The sequence below is a fragment of the Mirounga leonina genome, unplaced genomic scaffold (genome assembly GCF_011800145.1).
Source record: "Mirounga leonina isolate KUSES-001 unplaced genomic scaffold, KU_Mleo_1.0 Mir_53, whole genome shotgun sequence".
NCBI classification, from domain to species: Eukaryota; Metazoa; Chordata; class Mammalia; order Carnivora; family Phocidae; genus Mirounga; species Mirounga leonina.
The window spans coordinates 90155109-90169404 of NW_023270807.1; the positions used below are offsets into that span (position 1 = coordinate 90155109).

A 14296-nucleotide genomic window follows, 5' to 3' on the forward strand; every position below is an offset into this window, starting at 1 on the left:
ACACTGGTAGTGACAGGATTCCTGGGAACTCCCTCCCTATCCCACATGAATTAACCACATGTCCCTGACTGGATATAAGGCTTTATAGCCTTTTGCTCATCTGAATAGCAAAGGATATTACAAATATGGCAGTGATTTTCTTGTATGAACCACAAAGGAGATGTCATCCTATGAGGAATAAAGCATAAAGTGCTTGTTCTTTCACTTGTGATGATGGAGAATATTTTCATACTTGTATCTTTTAGCAGAGAGCATCTATTTCCTCCCCCTACCTTCTGCCAGGCACACTCACTGAAGACAGACAGACACAGACACACACACATACACATAAGGTTCTCCCTTAGAAAGAGAGGAAGTGGGCCAATGGGCAGGAGCAGGAGAGAAGTCCACTTTGGAAAACAAAAGATGATGTTTTTGCCACTTGGAATTTCAGAAGGTGGGAAATTGACTTGTTTGGCTGTATCAGTTTGCACCAGTTTGGCTCCAAATATTCAAGATACAGTATATCATCGATCATAGGGACCACTGTAGTTCTATTCCCAAAACAGATCCTCAATATTTTCATAGTACAAAAAGTGTTACATATTACAGGACACAAATGAATGCTACCTTGACTAGAATTAAATAACAGAAACAGACTATAAAAAGAGATTTGCAAACAAATATAGACCTCTAAGGTGCTGTGAAAAATCTTGATGGGTTGTATCTGATTTTACAATATGATGTAAAGAAATAATTATATATATTTTTTACTTATTACATAATACTACAAGGATGTCCAATTTTAAAAAACATGTTTTTACATGTAAAAAGTGTGATGACAGGGGCGCCTGGGTGGCTCAGTTGGTTAAGCATCTGCCTTCGGCTCAGGTCATGATCCCAGGGTCCTGGGATCGAGTCCCACATCGGGCTCCCTGCTCAGCAGGAAGCCTGCTTCTCCCTCCTGCACTCCCCCTGCTTGTGTTCCTGCTCTTGCTGTGTCTCTTTCAAATAAATAAATAAAATCTTAAAAACAAAACAAAATAAAACAAAAAAAACATGATGACAGATATCTACAGGTCAGTTAATTTAAGGTTTAATATGTGAATTCTTAAAAAGTTGTGTCTGGTCTTATGCTCTTAATGTTCTTAGTACAAACTATCAATAATTATTCAGAACGGGATTCCTTTATTTTTTTAAAGATTTTATTTATTTATTTGATAGAGAGAGAGAGAGAGCGGGACAGCATGAGCCAGGGGGAGAGGGAGAAGCAGACTCCTCACTGAGCAGGGAGCCCGCCGCAGGGCTTGATCCAGGAACCCCGTGATAATGACCTGAGCCAAAGGCAGATGCTTCACCGACTGAGCCACCCAGGTGCCCCAAGAGGGGAATTCCTTTAAATGAAGTTTTTTCTGCTTGGGGAAGAGCTATTGTTCCAGGAGTATCCAAACTATTCAGTAGCCAAATATAATGATATAACAACAAAATGATCCTGATCCTAGAAGATGAAACCTTGTGGTGGGTTGTTCAAATATGTTTCTTTGTACATTTAAGATAATAAGAGTAAATAAAAAATTAAAAATTTTGTCTGGTTCATTTAAATGGAAGGCAACAAATTATAAGCCATAAACTGCTTGAAACAGTAAATATCATACTTAACTTAGCATTATAAAGTGGCTCACCTCTAGAGCTCACTATTTATGGATTTTGAAGTGAAAACCACATGCAATTAAGCACAATCAACTAATTCTGGAAGAATCTCTGGTTAGATTTTCACAAATCCAAATCCCCAACAACTTGGGCAAGGTCTCGTGAATAGCAAGTATCTTTCCTAGTGAATGTCTTTTTTTCAGATAATCATTTCTCTTTTTATCTAATCTGTTTGACAAATTCCCTATGTTTCATATCTAGAAAAGACTAATTTTTTAAGGAAAATACTAAGTGTCTGTTTTTGAGAATCATTAGTTAGGTAGTACAAAACTCTGAAACACCAGATACCTTATAAGTACAAAATATTGGGGAGAAAGGGGAAGATCAACCAGAAGTCATAAAATGAAAAAAAAATGTATGATCCAAATTTTCTGCTAAATGTTACTGTATTTAAATGTTATTTTCCCTTACTCTATCAATCGTTCCAACTAGCCTATCTATAAAACTACATTGTTATTTGTCTTTTTCTTTCTTTCTTTCTTTTTTTTTTTTTTAAGTAGCTCTAACTTAGATACAGCTGTCTCAGTTGACCACCATCTAGGATCCAGGTCATGTCACTGACTATGAAATGACATCAACTGTCTCCTGTTTGGCAATCACAATGCAATGATACGGGAAAGCTATTTGCTTTCCTCCAGCATTACTGGTGTTTCTATATTACATGCAAAAGAGAAATGAACATGGGCCCCGGGGACTCAATCATTTATTTTAAAAATAAAATTATAGAAGACATGATTTACCTAGCTGATCAGATCACTCTAGCAAGGTCAAAGAGGCAACTGAGTTATTGGCTCCATACTGGTTGGTTTAGTAATAAAAGTGATAAAAGTTCGTATTTCTGAGGTTCTAGAAATCATATTACATATATACATGTATAGAGTGTGGGGGGGGAGACAGACAGAGAGAGAATTCATACTGAATACTTGTGTGTATATATATCTTTACCTGGGCCAAACTATTCTTATACTCTTTGCACAAAGCCATCCAGGCGCCTGGGTGGCTCAGTTGGTTAAGCGACTGCCTTCGGCTCAGGTCATGATCCCAGGGTCCTGGGATCGAGTCCCACATCGGGCTCCCGGCTCAGCAGGAAGCCTGCTTCTCCCCCTCCCCCTCCCCCTGCTTGTGTTCCTGCTCTCGCTGTCTCTGTCTCTGTCAAATAAATAAATAAAATCTTAAAACAAAACAAAACAAAACAAAGCCATCCAAAACTTACCTATTTTGATGTATAGCCACTAAAATGTAGACTACCTCAAAATATCAACCTTGTTATCTCACAAAGGATCTGTCTTTAAAGTCATTCCTTCAGGTTAAAGAATGTCCCCTACAAGATCAGTTAAAATATAAATGTTACCTGAGTGCTGTAAAAAATTAGCCCATTAAGCATCTACTGAACATAAGAGTATGTACTAGTTTCTCACATTAGTTAGCTGTCACCTAAAGGGAAAAAAAAAAAATAATAAAGAGTCTGAAAGAATGAGATCCAGGAGGGCTGGCCCAGATCTGGAAGCAGATGCAGGGGCACGAACCAAAGACAAATTTCATAAATCCTGTGGATGCAGTCTTGCCTTTGTATGTGATAAAACCCTGTGTTATGAAATAAGACAGGCACCTGTATGTCATCTGGGTCACTGGAACTACCTAGAGCAAAAGCAAAGCATTGCTATTCTTGTCCCACTGTGGCTTCACTCTGGAAGGCGGAGCGTACATACTGTAGAACCAGAAGGCAGTAAAAGAGAGAATACCAGGTAAAGAAGAATGAGCCTTCCATCCCTAATACAAGGCATTTAAGCAGGGGTACTGGGAAAAAACACATGGGAACAATGTCTGTAGCGCTCGGAAGCTGCAATGCCACCTCAAAGTGCTGTAACAGATAGATCGCCATAGCAAGGATAAACTCATTTTGACTCAAAGGCTCCTGGGCATGTTCAGAAATCACTATTCTGCATTTCTAGACTATAACCTTCAATAGTAAATAAAAGTAAAAACATCAGGTGAAAGCAACTCTAAGGAAATCCCTCCATAGGCTGGCTGAAGACAAAGAGGTAAATTTCAAAATAGGTACTATTACATTCTCTACAATAATTATAAAAGCAGCTATTATGTTAACATAGAGTAAACATACAGTACCTGGCACCAAGTGCTTCATCTGTATAAATTCATTAAGTCCTCAAACAACTCTATGAGATACGCTCTGTTAGCATCACCAACCACATTATTTGAATGAGGAAGTAGACTCAGAGAGGTAAAGTAACCAGCTTGAGGCTACCCAGAGAGTAAGTGGCAGAGCTAGGGTTCAAGTCCACGCAGCCTGGCATCAGAGTGCCTGCCCCTGACTGATATGCTCGGCTGCCTCTGTAGACATCCCTGATGGGCCCATTAAAACCCAGAGAGAGGAAGTGAATATAGAAAGAAAGGATTATCCAAAGCATATATAAAGATAAGCAGAAATAATTCAGGTAAGTGAATTATGAAGTAAATAACCCTCTCCACCAGCGCCCCCTCCCAAAGGGGGAGTGTCTTTTTTTCCTGTTTTTATCACAGGTTGAAAAGTACTGACCAGAAACCTATTGACATTGTTTCATTGGAAGTTCCATTAAGGCACTATCCAACACAAATGACTATTTCCTAGTGTCCCGAAATTTACTAATTATCCCACACTGCTATCTCTTTGATGACAAAATGCCACCAACACTGTCAGTATGACTAGTGAAGTCCATATTCATAATTTAAAGTCCTAGGATGAGTTTTCAGTTTTATGAACACTTAAGATCTAAATGAAAGGTGAATTTCATTGTGGAAATACCCAATATGCAAGGTTCACAGAGATGAGGACATTACCATACATTTCCATCATCCCAGTTAAAAGTTTTCATATAAGCTCTTCCTGTCACCAAAATTCAACAAATCATCTGCACGGGATGTTAAGACTTGCACCCAGTGCCTCACTCAGGAGAGAAGCTGTCCCTCTGGGGACACCAAACGGCTATCAGAATGTATTGATCTCATAAGCACCAGGATGAGGTTAGCGTTGTAATGCTGAGCAGTAATGAGGGACAACAGAATACAGTTCTGATGAGCCATACCTAGCTCCTTCTGTATGTTGTCAGGGATTCCTGTAATAGTCTTTCTCCTTTTGACTTTCTTCGGTCGTCTTACCAGAGTGTCTGTGTAAATTAGAGACCGCCGAAGGCTGGCCTGGCGATCGAAATTCTCCCCTAATATAGAGTAGTAGAATAAGCAAAGCAATGTTATTTTCAAGCAAGCCGACACCATGCACTTTCTTCCAGAAGCTTGTTGTAAAATGATAAGAAGGTATTAATAATGATGTTAGCCAGTCATATGATGATAAATGAATGCTGAAGGACAAAAAAAAAGGAAGGAAAGCAGATTATCATCATAAGGCTATTTTTTTTCATTTCCAGGTGTGTGTCCTTCCAAAGGAATTACCTTGATCTCATTTGCAAACATGCTGCGGTAACAAGTGCAAATCTGTTAATAACGCACTTGAAGAGTGATTCTGTGTTATTTAAAAAATGGGTCATTTTGGAAGTGTTTTACATAAGCACTCTGGTCACTGAAATCACTCTTTACATTAGTGTACATGAGACAGCAATGGGCATGTTGGGTTCATTTGGTTATCTCTAGAGAGCAATATAATGTCTTGTCCTCTGTGATGATACAAACAACTTAATCAAGGATTCTTGGATGAAGAGCTTTTTCTTTCAGTCAGGGAAGGTGACAATTTGGACATTGGTAAAGACAATTTGGTAACTGCTATGGTGTGAGATACAACTATCATGACCAAAAAAAGCCTTATAATGATAAAGTACTTTTACCACAATGAGACCCAGTAGCACGCTGTTGTTAAAGCTGAATTGCTTTCTCTCTGTTTCATAATCACCTTTTACAATTGATCTTAATTCAGACATTTCCAGTAATTTTGCAATCAAACCTAGAATGCCACATCCACAGGACTTTTTTTTTATCTCTACATTCTGAGCTTGTGTGATTAACACACCAATGGGAAACCATAAAATGACACAGTATCAGTTACTGACTGGTCTGCTTTAAATTATTTGCCAGTTTAATTAAAGAAAGTTTTATAGCACTGTCTTTTTTAATGGTTATTCTTCTCAAAAAGAGATTTTAAAAATATATATGTACATAAATTATATACTTCCATCATTCTTACGTTGTAAAAGAAAGTATAAAAACATTCACTCTTTTTAGCAATATTGACATACATTCAAAGTGGGTATGTTGTAAACAGTGTACCCTCTATTTAAATAGGAATAAATTGTAAATAGAAACTTATCTAATCTATACAGACGATAAAAGATCTGAATGATCAAAACACATTTCACCTACAAAGCAACAAACTTAAATAAATGCTGGCAACTTTGAAAATGCTTGCAACTTTGTTTCTAATGGAGAAAACCAGAAACAATTGAGAGAAGACAGTAAGACACCAGAAGGTGCCATCGCTGTGATAAATGCATCACCATGTGCAATAGCATATATGGTGCTTGTAAGGGGCAAGTCATGACTTCAATGGTCCATTAGTTCCTGCGGCAGAGGAAGACAATTTCCTTGTATCAAGGGATTAAGAACAGACAAAACATTGATAGTTACATCTACTCTCTAGTTTTACTTCCTAAAAAAACCAAAGGTAAACCACCCAAACTCCAAGGAAGTTAAGAAACCAACCATGAGAATGGACATCTAAGACATACACTGTTAAAGGCACCGAACTCTCCATCTTGCATCATGACCCAAAAGGTCTGTCCCTCCTGGTGGACTAAACATTTCTGGAGGGTAGGTACCATGACTCACATATCTGAGCACCACCTGCGTCTCTCAGTTCGACGCCTGACACAAAGCAGGCATTTAATAAATACCTGTTGAGAGGAAATGAATCACTCCCTTTAATTGAAAAACAGCCTTAGTCATGGTTACTACTTAGAAATAAACTTAGCTAATTCAGACATTAGTACAAAGCCAGTTTGTCAAAACTGTTGAAGCATGGTTACCCACTCTATTTATCTTCCAGGTGGAAGACTTGTTATCCCACATGACAGAATATGAAACCTACACATATATACATTTCATTTGAAACATGATGAATCCCTAGAACATGATGAATCCCTACAGGACTCTGACTAAAGGGATTAAATTATTTTCAGGCTGGCAGCTCATTGTGCTAATATTCTACCTCTATGCCTGGCCGGCTTCACTCTGGATAGTATATTTATCGACATTTCTTCTCCCTGCTGAACCTGACTGAAAAATCGAACTAGAGGGTCAATGTTCATCCAAATAAATGAACATATGAAAATTCCCTATGGGAAGCTACATTTTAGTCTCAAAAGTTTTCCAGGGCTTCAGAAATATAACATTTAAAGAGCAGGAAGCTATATAACCTATGTCAATTGCTTAAAGTGAAAAATTTAAATATAATGCTTCTTTATATCAGAATATTAGAAAAATCATCTCTTTATGAAATATATGTGTATGTGAACACATGGATCCAGAAGATAGATCAATAAATATGTAATTAGGTATTATATTTAATTATTACATTTTGGAAAATGTTAATCACTCAAAAGTAAATTGCTTTTGACACAACTCATATTGCTCATTTCTTTACTGTCATTCACCTTTCCTATGTGGTATCTGAAGGACTCCTTTTAAACTCTATGTAATTCATATCCACTTAGTAATCAACAGGAGAGAATTACCGCTCAAAGAAATGGCATTGTCTACTGTTGTTACAATGCATTTCATTGCAAATAATTCTTTATTTCTGAAGCTATAGTTATTCTGTTTTAAATTTCCTAATCTCAGGATAATGCATTTATCCTAATTCCATTAAGGACTGTCATATTTCATAGCACAATCTTCTTATCTTATAATACTACTTCTGAGGTATTTAATCATATATAATGTAATTATGTTTCTGCTGCATTTAATCAATCAAATAATGTAGTGCATTTTCTTACAGAAAGTATGTGTTCACATATTCCATCAAGCAATAAACACACTTTATTCTGAAACACAGCTACTTACAAAAATGATCTTAAAAAGATATGACCTAGGTGCCTGAGAATCACACTTGGGAAAATCACAATGTTATTTGCAAAGAAAATGGAATAAAATACTATGCTATTCCTTTAGGCTTAAGAACAGTAAGTATGGGAAAATGTACATGGAATTTAAAATAATTCATGCACTTATTTACTAAATTTCTCTACGATTCAAAATAGATGTCATTTTTATTCTAAATGGAATTTTTAAACATCTGTAAAGTTTTTAAAACATCTTCAATAACTATCAACACGTACAAGCCTTTCTAACAGCGGTCAAAAGTGGTAGCTTTAGAAGTATAGCAAGGGTGCTGTGGGTTTCCATCCTAATTTTTTATGAAAATTCATCCTTATTGATCACCTGGTTCTTTTCAGGTTCTGGCCCTACAGGCCATGCTTTGTATGGACTTATTATCAATGATGATTATTAATAATCTGTTCCTCTTGGACACCCTGTCCAATGTTAACTCTTAACACATCTATTTTATACTTGGTACACCACTGACCTATCTTCTTTGCGAGCTCTGGAACTAATAAAGCAAGAAAATTTTTACTTTTAATCTTTTAACAACTCCTCTAAGTTTGTGAAATATTGCCTTTGAGCTTTACGTACCTTGTTATTCGTCCCCTTAAATATCACAGATGATTAAAACCTGAGCATAATATTCTAAAAGAACTTGAATTTCATGTTTGGCAATATTCATAATCCAACTTAATATAACATATTCTAAGTATTTTATATTCAGAAGGAACTGATTTTTATTTGAATTGTAGAATTCAAATTTATGGGGATCAAGATATAATTTTACCATCCTATTGACTTTAAAATATTTTTATAATTTTTATTGTTAATTCACTTGATATTCTTATTTTAAGCCATTTTTCCCTTTTTCTACCTGAGAAGACAAAAAAAAATCTATCATTTAGAAATATCACAAAACTGTTATTTCTTCACTTCCATAAACACTACATAAAATAGCCGTTTAGAAGGGAAACATGTCATTGTTTTCTTACCTACGACCACGTTTAGAAGATGTTCTCAAACAGAATATTTAAAATTAGATATTTTAAGTAATTCAATGGAAAAAAAAAAACCCACACACTTTTGATGAATTCCATGATATCAACCTTTGGTAATACAGTGCTCTAACAAGCAAGAAATTATTTCATATGCACGCCCGTATACAAGTTTTAATATTCCTTTCACTAAACAAAGAGCAGGAAGCCAGAATACAGCTTTTTACCTTTGACGTATAAATGAGGAGCTAAAAGCATATAACAAACAAAAGCCAAAATCATTCTCCCAAGTATGTTTAGAAAGCTATCTGCAAAGCAAAGCATACCAGTTATGTTAATGGGAACCACATCAGCGTGGACTGTTTGGGCTTGCTGTCGCATCTTCTCTTCTGGTGTTGGCAAGGGAAGTGACTTGGTCCAATTTGTTTGAGTATTAAGGTCAGAGAAGTCACTTGACGTTGGCGTTTTAGGTCTCCTGATAGAAATAAATCTTTCTTCTTCTGATGAAGAAATAGAACACTGCAGGAAAAAAAAGGAGGAAGATGTAAACAGCTGGGAGAAACATTTAAAAATACACTTCTTATTTAAAAAAAATTTTAAACTGATTTCAAGCAAGCAAACAAAAAAAGGTAACATTTAAGAAAGAAGCAATGGTTTGCAAGGAAACTCATCTTGAGCATGACTGGTTATATATATATGATTCACACAGTGGCCTTAGTCTCTAAACCACGAGGACTGCAAAAGGTTTTGCTGACCCACAGTATCTTTTCAGTTCTTCCTGCTTTTCCTCTATTTATTGTGGTCAGAAAGCTTATGGATTTAGTTTACCACGAGAAGCCTAGAGAAACATCACGGCTGTGGCTGGTTTCCATTTTTATTAAAATTTTATTTGCTCACAGTAATTTCTAGCCTCAATCTTATTTCTCTTAGGCACTGACCTCAAGGAACACTTCTGAAATGATGAAGCTATTGTTGCTCAACTATGTGTGCTCTTCTGAAACCATTTATATGAAAAAAATCAGTGTGAAATTGTTAAATTCTAAGAAGCTGACTGAAGCTCTCTGCTCTGAGCCTTATCAGAATTCCATGAAAACATTCCTGGCAGGGTCTGTTTTGATACAGATTAACATCCTAACTGGGGAGCCCTTCCTCAGGATCTTTCTTCCCACACCATCTTAAAAAGCACAAGCAAGAAAGTTGTTCTGGCAAGCACTTTCCGATGGACTTCGCTGTGGCTGCTGGGCAGCTGGTTCTTGGCAAAGCAGCTCCAAGAACGCAAAAGAAATGCAGTGTGCTCGCACACAGCAATGATGACCAAATAAGGGTAAGTGGCTTTTGTTGGGAAATGGCAGTTTACAACATACAACAAATGTCTAAGCACGGCTCTTCGAGTTGAAAGCATTTTGACTAACTTTCCACCTATGGAAGTAAGGCATTTAAAAGAGGTTTACTTAAGAATAAACAGTCAATGAACCTTTCCAAGGGAGTACCGTAGCACCAGCACCCAAGTCAGTTCAACACTCCCCCCTCCAAACCACACAGGTAACTACCCTCCTGACTTCTAAAACCACAGCTTTCTTTGCCTGTATCTGACCAATGGGAATCATGGTGTACATTCTCTTCGGTAACGTACTTCTTTCATTCAACGTTATGTTTGTGAGGATTCATCTGTCTTTAAAAAGCAGGCATTGATACCTTTCTGGATTTAATGCAAGTTTCTAAGAGGACACTGGTAAGAAACTTACAGAAATGCACCAGTTAGAAATTTCAATCACTTAGAAGAACACTGTCATCACTGTTTATTACTCTTGGATTCATCTTACTGCAAAATATCTACTTTTATTCTACAACTACCAGCCCTCCACAAATTTAAAAAAGACTAAAGAAGAACCAGCAAAAATGGTTTGGTGTTGGGGACAAGGTCTAGACTAAGAATCCAAAGACTGGAGTCTATTCACTTTATACCTGCAAGTCAAGTGACCTCCAGGCTGCTCCTGAACGCTAAAGTTTCCTTTGCTGTAAAATGGGATTGTCCGTTTACCTCCTGAACCTCCCAAAGAGCTACTCTTAAGACATCTGAGATGATACCGATGAAAATGTCTATGACAAATCTTATGGAAATGAAGGTAATGGTAATAAAATGTGACTTTAGGAAAGCAAAATCATGAATTGACAGGTACCCAGTTTTTTCTTTTATTGCAAAAACACTACCAATAATAAAGGTGTTGTGGAAATAAATGATATAAAATAAACCATAATTAAACAATTCTATTTTTTACTTTATATTCTTGATATATAAAACATGTAAAATGATATTCTAGTTTCTTTCCCACCAAAGGAAAATGTGAAATAATGTTTGTAATTAAACTGACAAATAAATACACTCAACTTATGATGAGCATATGTTACTGACATCTGATTATGATACTAAATTACACCATATCCATTCATGTTTGATCCACTTCTGGGAAAATGGGTACAACTCCTACAGATCCTTGAAAGACAATCAAGGAAATTTTGGGGTCAGCAGCAGCAGCTAAGCCATAGTGATATAAATAAATAATTTCCAGCCTTTTTGCACTTGTAACACTCTTTTTAAATTTGACTTATATATTCTCCTGAGATGGAGACACACATACACACACACACAAGTAAATAAAAACTAATTTTATGTAAGAATTTCATGACAGTTTCAGGACACTGAAGACTGATCTCAACCTAGTAAACTGGGTTACTCCAATTTTCTGATGTACACAGAGAAATAATTTTTCAGATCACCTTGAAATATGGCACAAGCTTTGAAGACCATGGGAAGCACATGCTAACGAAAAAGGTTTAATAGCAAGAAAAGTAAAGCTGCAGCTTGATGGAGAATAAATAGCAGGGTGACATCCTGCAGAGAGGGTTCCCTGTTCCACGTGACGTCTGCCAAGGGAGATGGTGAATGAAGCACTGTTTCAGTTTGTGTGCATCTCAATGGTGCTCATCAGCCCTCGTAACCTACTTTGCTTTTAGTTGGCTGATAGTGTCAGGATTGATAACTTATCACAATGAAACAGTACTGCATTTTAGTCTTTTTGCCATGGGATAATCACCAAGGATAGCCCAGTATGACAACTTTCAAAGGTAATCTGTTCTATAAAGTACTCCCTTCATCTGCAAGAAAATGAATAAAGTTATATACAAATGTGACTATTACGCAGTGCTACAACTTACTAAAGCAAAATTAAAACCAGGAGAGTAATGACTTCCAGAACGATCTGACTCCTATCCCTCCTAGTATTTATAGACACAGCAATGGGCATAGGAAAAACCTCCTGCATCTCAATGGCAGAACACATCATAATTACTCCAGTAAGATGGATACTGTAATGCTCTGGGGATTATTACGTTAGCCTCTTAAGTAGTCTCCATGCTTCTGTCTATGTTGACTACCCTCCCACTCCAACAGTCTATTTCTCAGAGGCCAGAGGGACCCTTTTAAAATTTAAGTCAGATCATGTTGCTCCTCTGCTCAACGCCCCCAACATCCTTACTATGACCTACAAGGCCCTATGTGATCTGCCAATGGCCCACTGCTCTCTCTTACCTAAACTCCTACTATTCTATCCCTTATTCTACTCCAGCCACACTACCCTTTCCATGCACTTTCTTGTACATATCATGCACACTCCTGCCTCAGGGCCTTTGCCATTGCTGGTCCCATTGGCTGACATGTTCTTCCCTTAGACATCTACACCGTATTTTTCTTTGGGTGTTTACTCAAGAGTCCCCCTCTTGTTGAGATCTTACCCGTTCAGCATCCCTAAAATTTTAACTCCTCCCCAATATTTTGTTTCTCCCCTCTCCGTTTTTTCTCTTTAGTACATATCACTTGTATACATATATTTTAGTTATTTATCTTGTTTATCTCTCCCATGAGAACGTAAGTTCCATGAAGCTTTAAATCAGAATCGCATGGAGAACTCCTGCAGAATTCTGGCTAAAAAAGGGTCACCATTTAGTAACTGATTGCTATATGCCTCGCTCTGGGTTACAGACTTTAAAGAAATTGGTACCTCATTTTTATCTTTATAGCTTTAGCCTCATTTTATAAATAAGGAAATGGAGTAAAGTAAGTTTATTTTTGGGAAGTACACAGTGGACAACCGGGATTAGAACCCAGACTTGACCTCAGAGTTTCTGCTGTTAAACAGTGTAAAATAACAACTTGACAATATTTGCAATCAATTACTGGGTTGTCCGATCCAAAGATAAAAATCTCCATTTATATCTCTTATTCAAGAACAAACCTCTTGAAAATCTATAAAAGCCCGAAGTGTGGTGTAATGGAAGGAGCACTATACCCTGGAGTAAAATGCTAAGTATCAGCACCCTGGCTCTGTCATTTACTAGTTGTCGGTTTTGAGCAACTCAAGCTCCCTGTGTTCAGAAGAGAGTAACTCAAATAGCTTCACCATGCTTCATATTAATGGACTCCCTCAATATGGAGTGAATTGTTTTTTTAAACACTGAGTTTAAAGTTGCCTTGCCTTCAGAACTTAAGTGCAGTTTTTAGACCTGTCTATTGGTCAGTAATGTTCATCAATACCCCATCCCTTAGTCCTGGAAGGAATGGAGAGACACAAATGAAACAACAATTACTCATGCCAAAATACTTAATTTAGAAAGGGAAGTCACTGGCCACACCAGCAGTTGTTTTGTAGATTTTGGATGCTGTAGACCTGCATTTCGGAGACCTGGTCCTGTCTGGAAACCAGACAAGCTCCCACCAGATGGACAGTGGAGCCTGAAATATGGTCTGTTTGGCAGTTGGCCAAGTTATCAAAAAGTGGGCTTAACTGTGAATCATAGACTAGCCCAGGCTTTTTTTTTTTTTTTTAATCTGCTATCTCTTAGAAATTAGAAACTGGAATTATAACCAGAGCTAAATTTAGCAATTATTACATGAAAATACAGAACAGATGAAACTATATAGAGCATTATTTAAGAGGATGTCAACATATATTCCACTCCTTTTTGCAGGACACTTATTCAGTCTTTGGTGTTTTTCTTCCCAGCATTAAATCTCTCTCTTTTGTTTTTCAAGATTTTAGATGGTTTTATAAGGTGTCAAAACTTCTGCAGTCCTTTTTGGCTATATGCTTCTACCTTCAATGTATTCAGACACAAAAGATCCTGACTTAATTCTGTTCTCTCCTATTTCTCTTTCCCCCTCTGGACCCAACAACAACCAAAAAAGCAGGGATGGTAGAAATGGATCCATACAGAAGCACAGTTCATGGTTCATCCAGCCAACTCCATGATGGCCAGGTAGTGGTGACCATATCCACATTATTAAATAACTTTGTTCCTTTTCTTCCCATCAGTGTATTAGTCCATTTACTACAAAGCTAGCCCCTTTATCAATACTACATATTAAATTTAAAATACTGTGGATTTAAACTCTTGCATTAAGTGATCTTTTCCTTAAAATAACAGAAAATATTTAAATTAGAACATAAATG

General features: G+C 36.9%; 1 protein-coding gene across 2 annotated transcripts in view; it reads right to left on the minus strand.

The window, feature by feature from the left end:
• The window catches only part of NHSL1 (NHS like 1), a 103753-nt gene that overhangs the window by 12147 nt on the left and 77310 nt on the right, over window positions 1-14296 (minus strand). The window contains exons 4-5 of one of the 2 annotated variants that reach the window (XM_034990776.1): window positions 9116-9308; window positions 4773-4904 (exon numbers count right to left, since the gene is read on the minus strand). In XM_034990776.1, coding sequence (XP_034846667.1) covers window positions 4773-4904; window positions 9116-9308 — 325 coding nt within the window. The remainder of the gene's footprint in view (window positions 1-4772; window positions 4905-9115; window positions 9309-14296) is intronic. The other variant, XM_034990775.1, reaches the window with a different exon arrangement.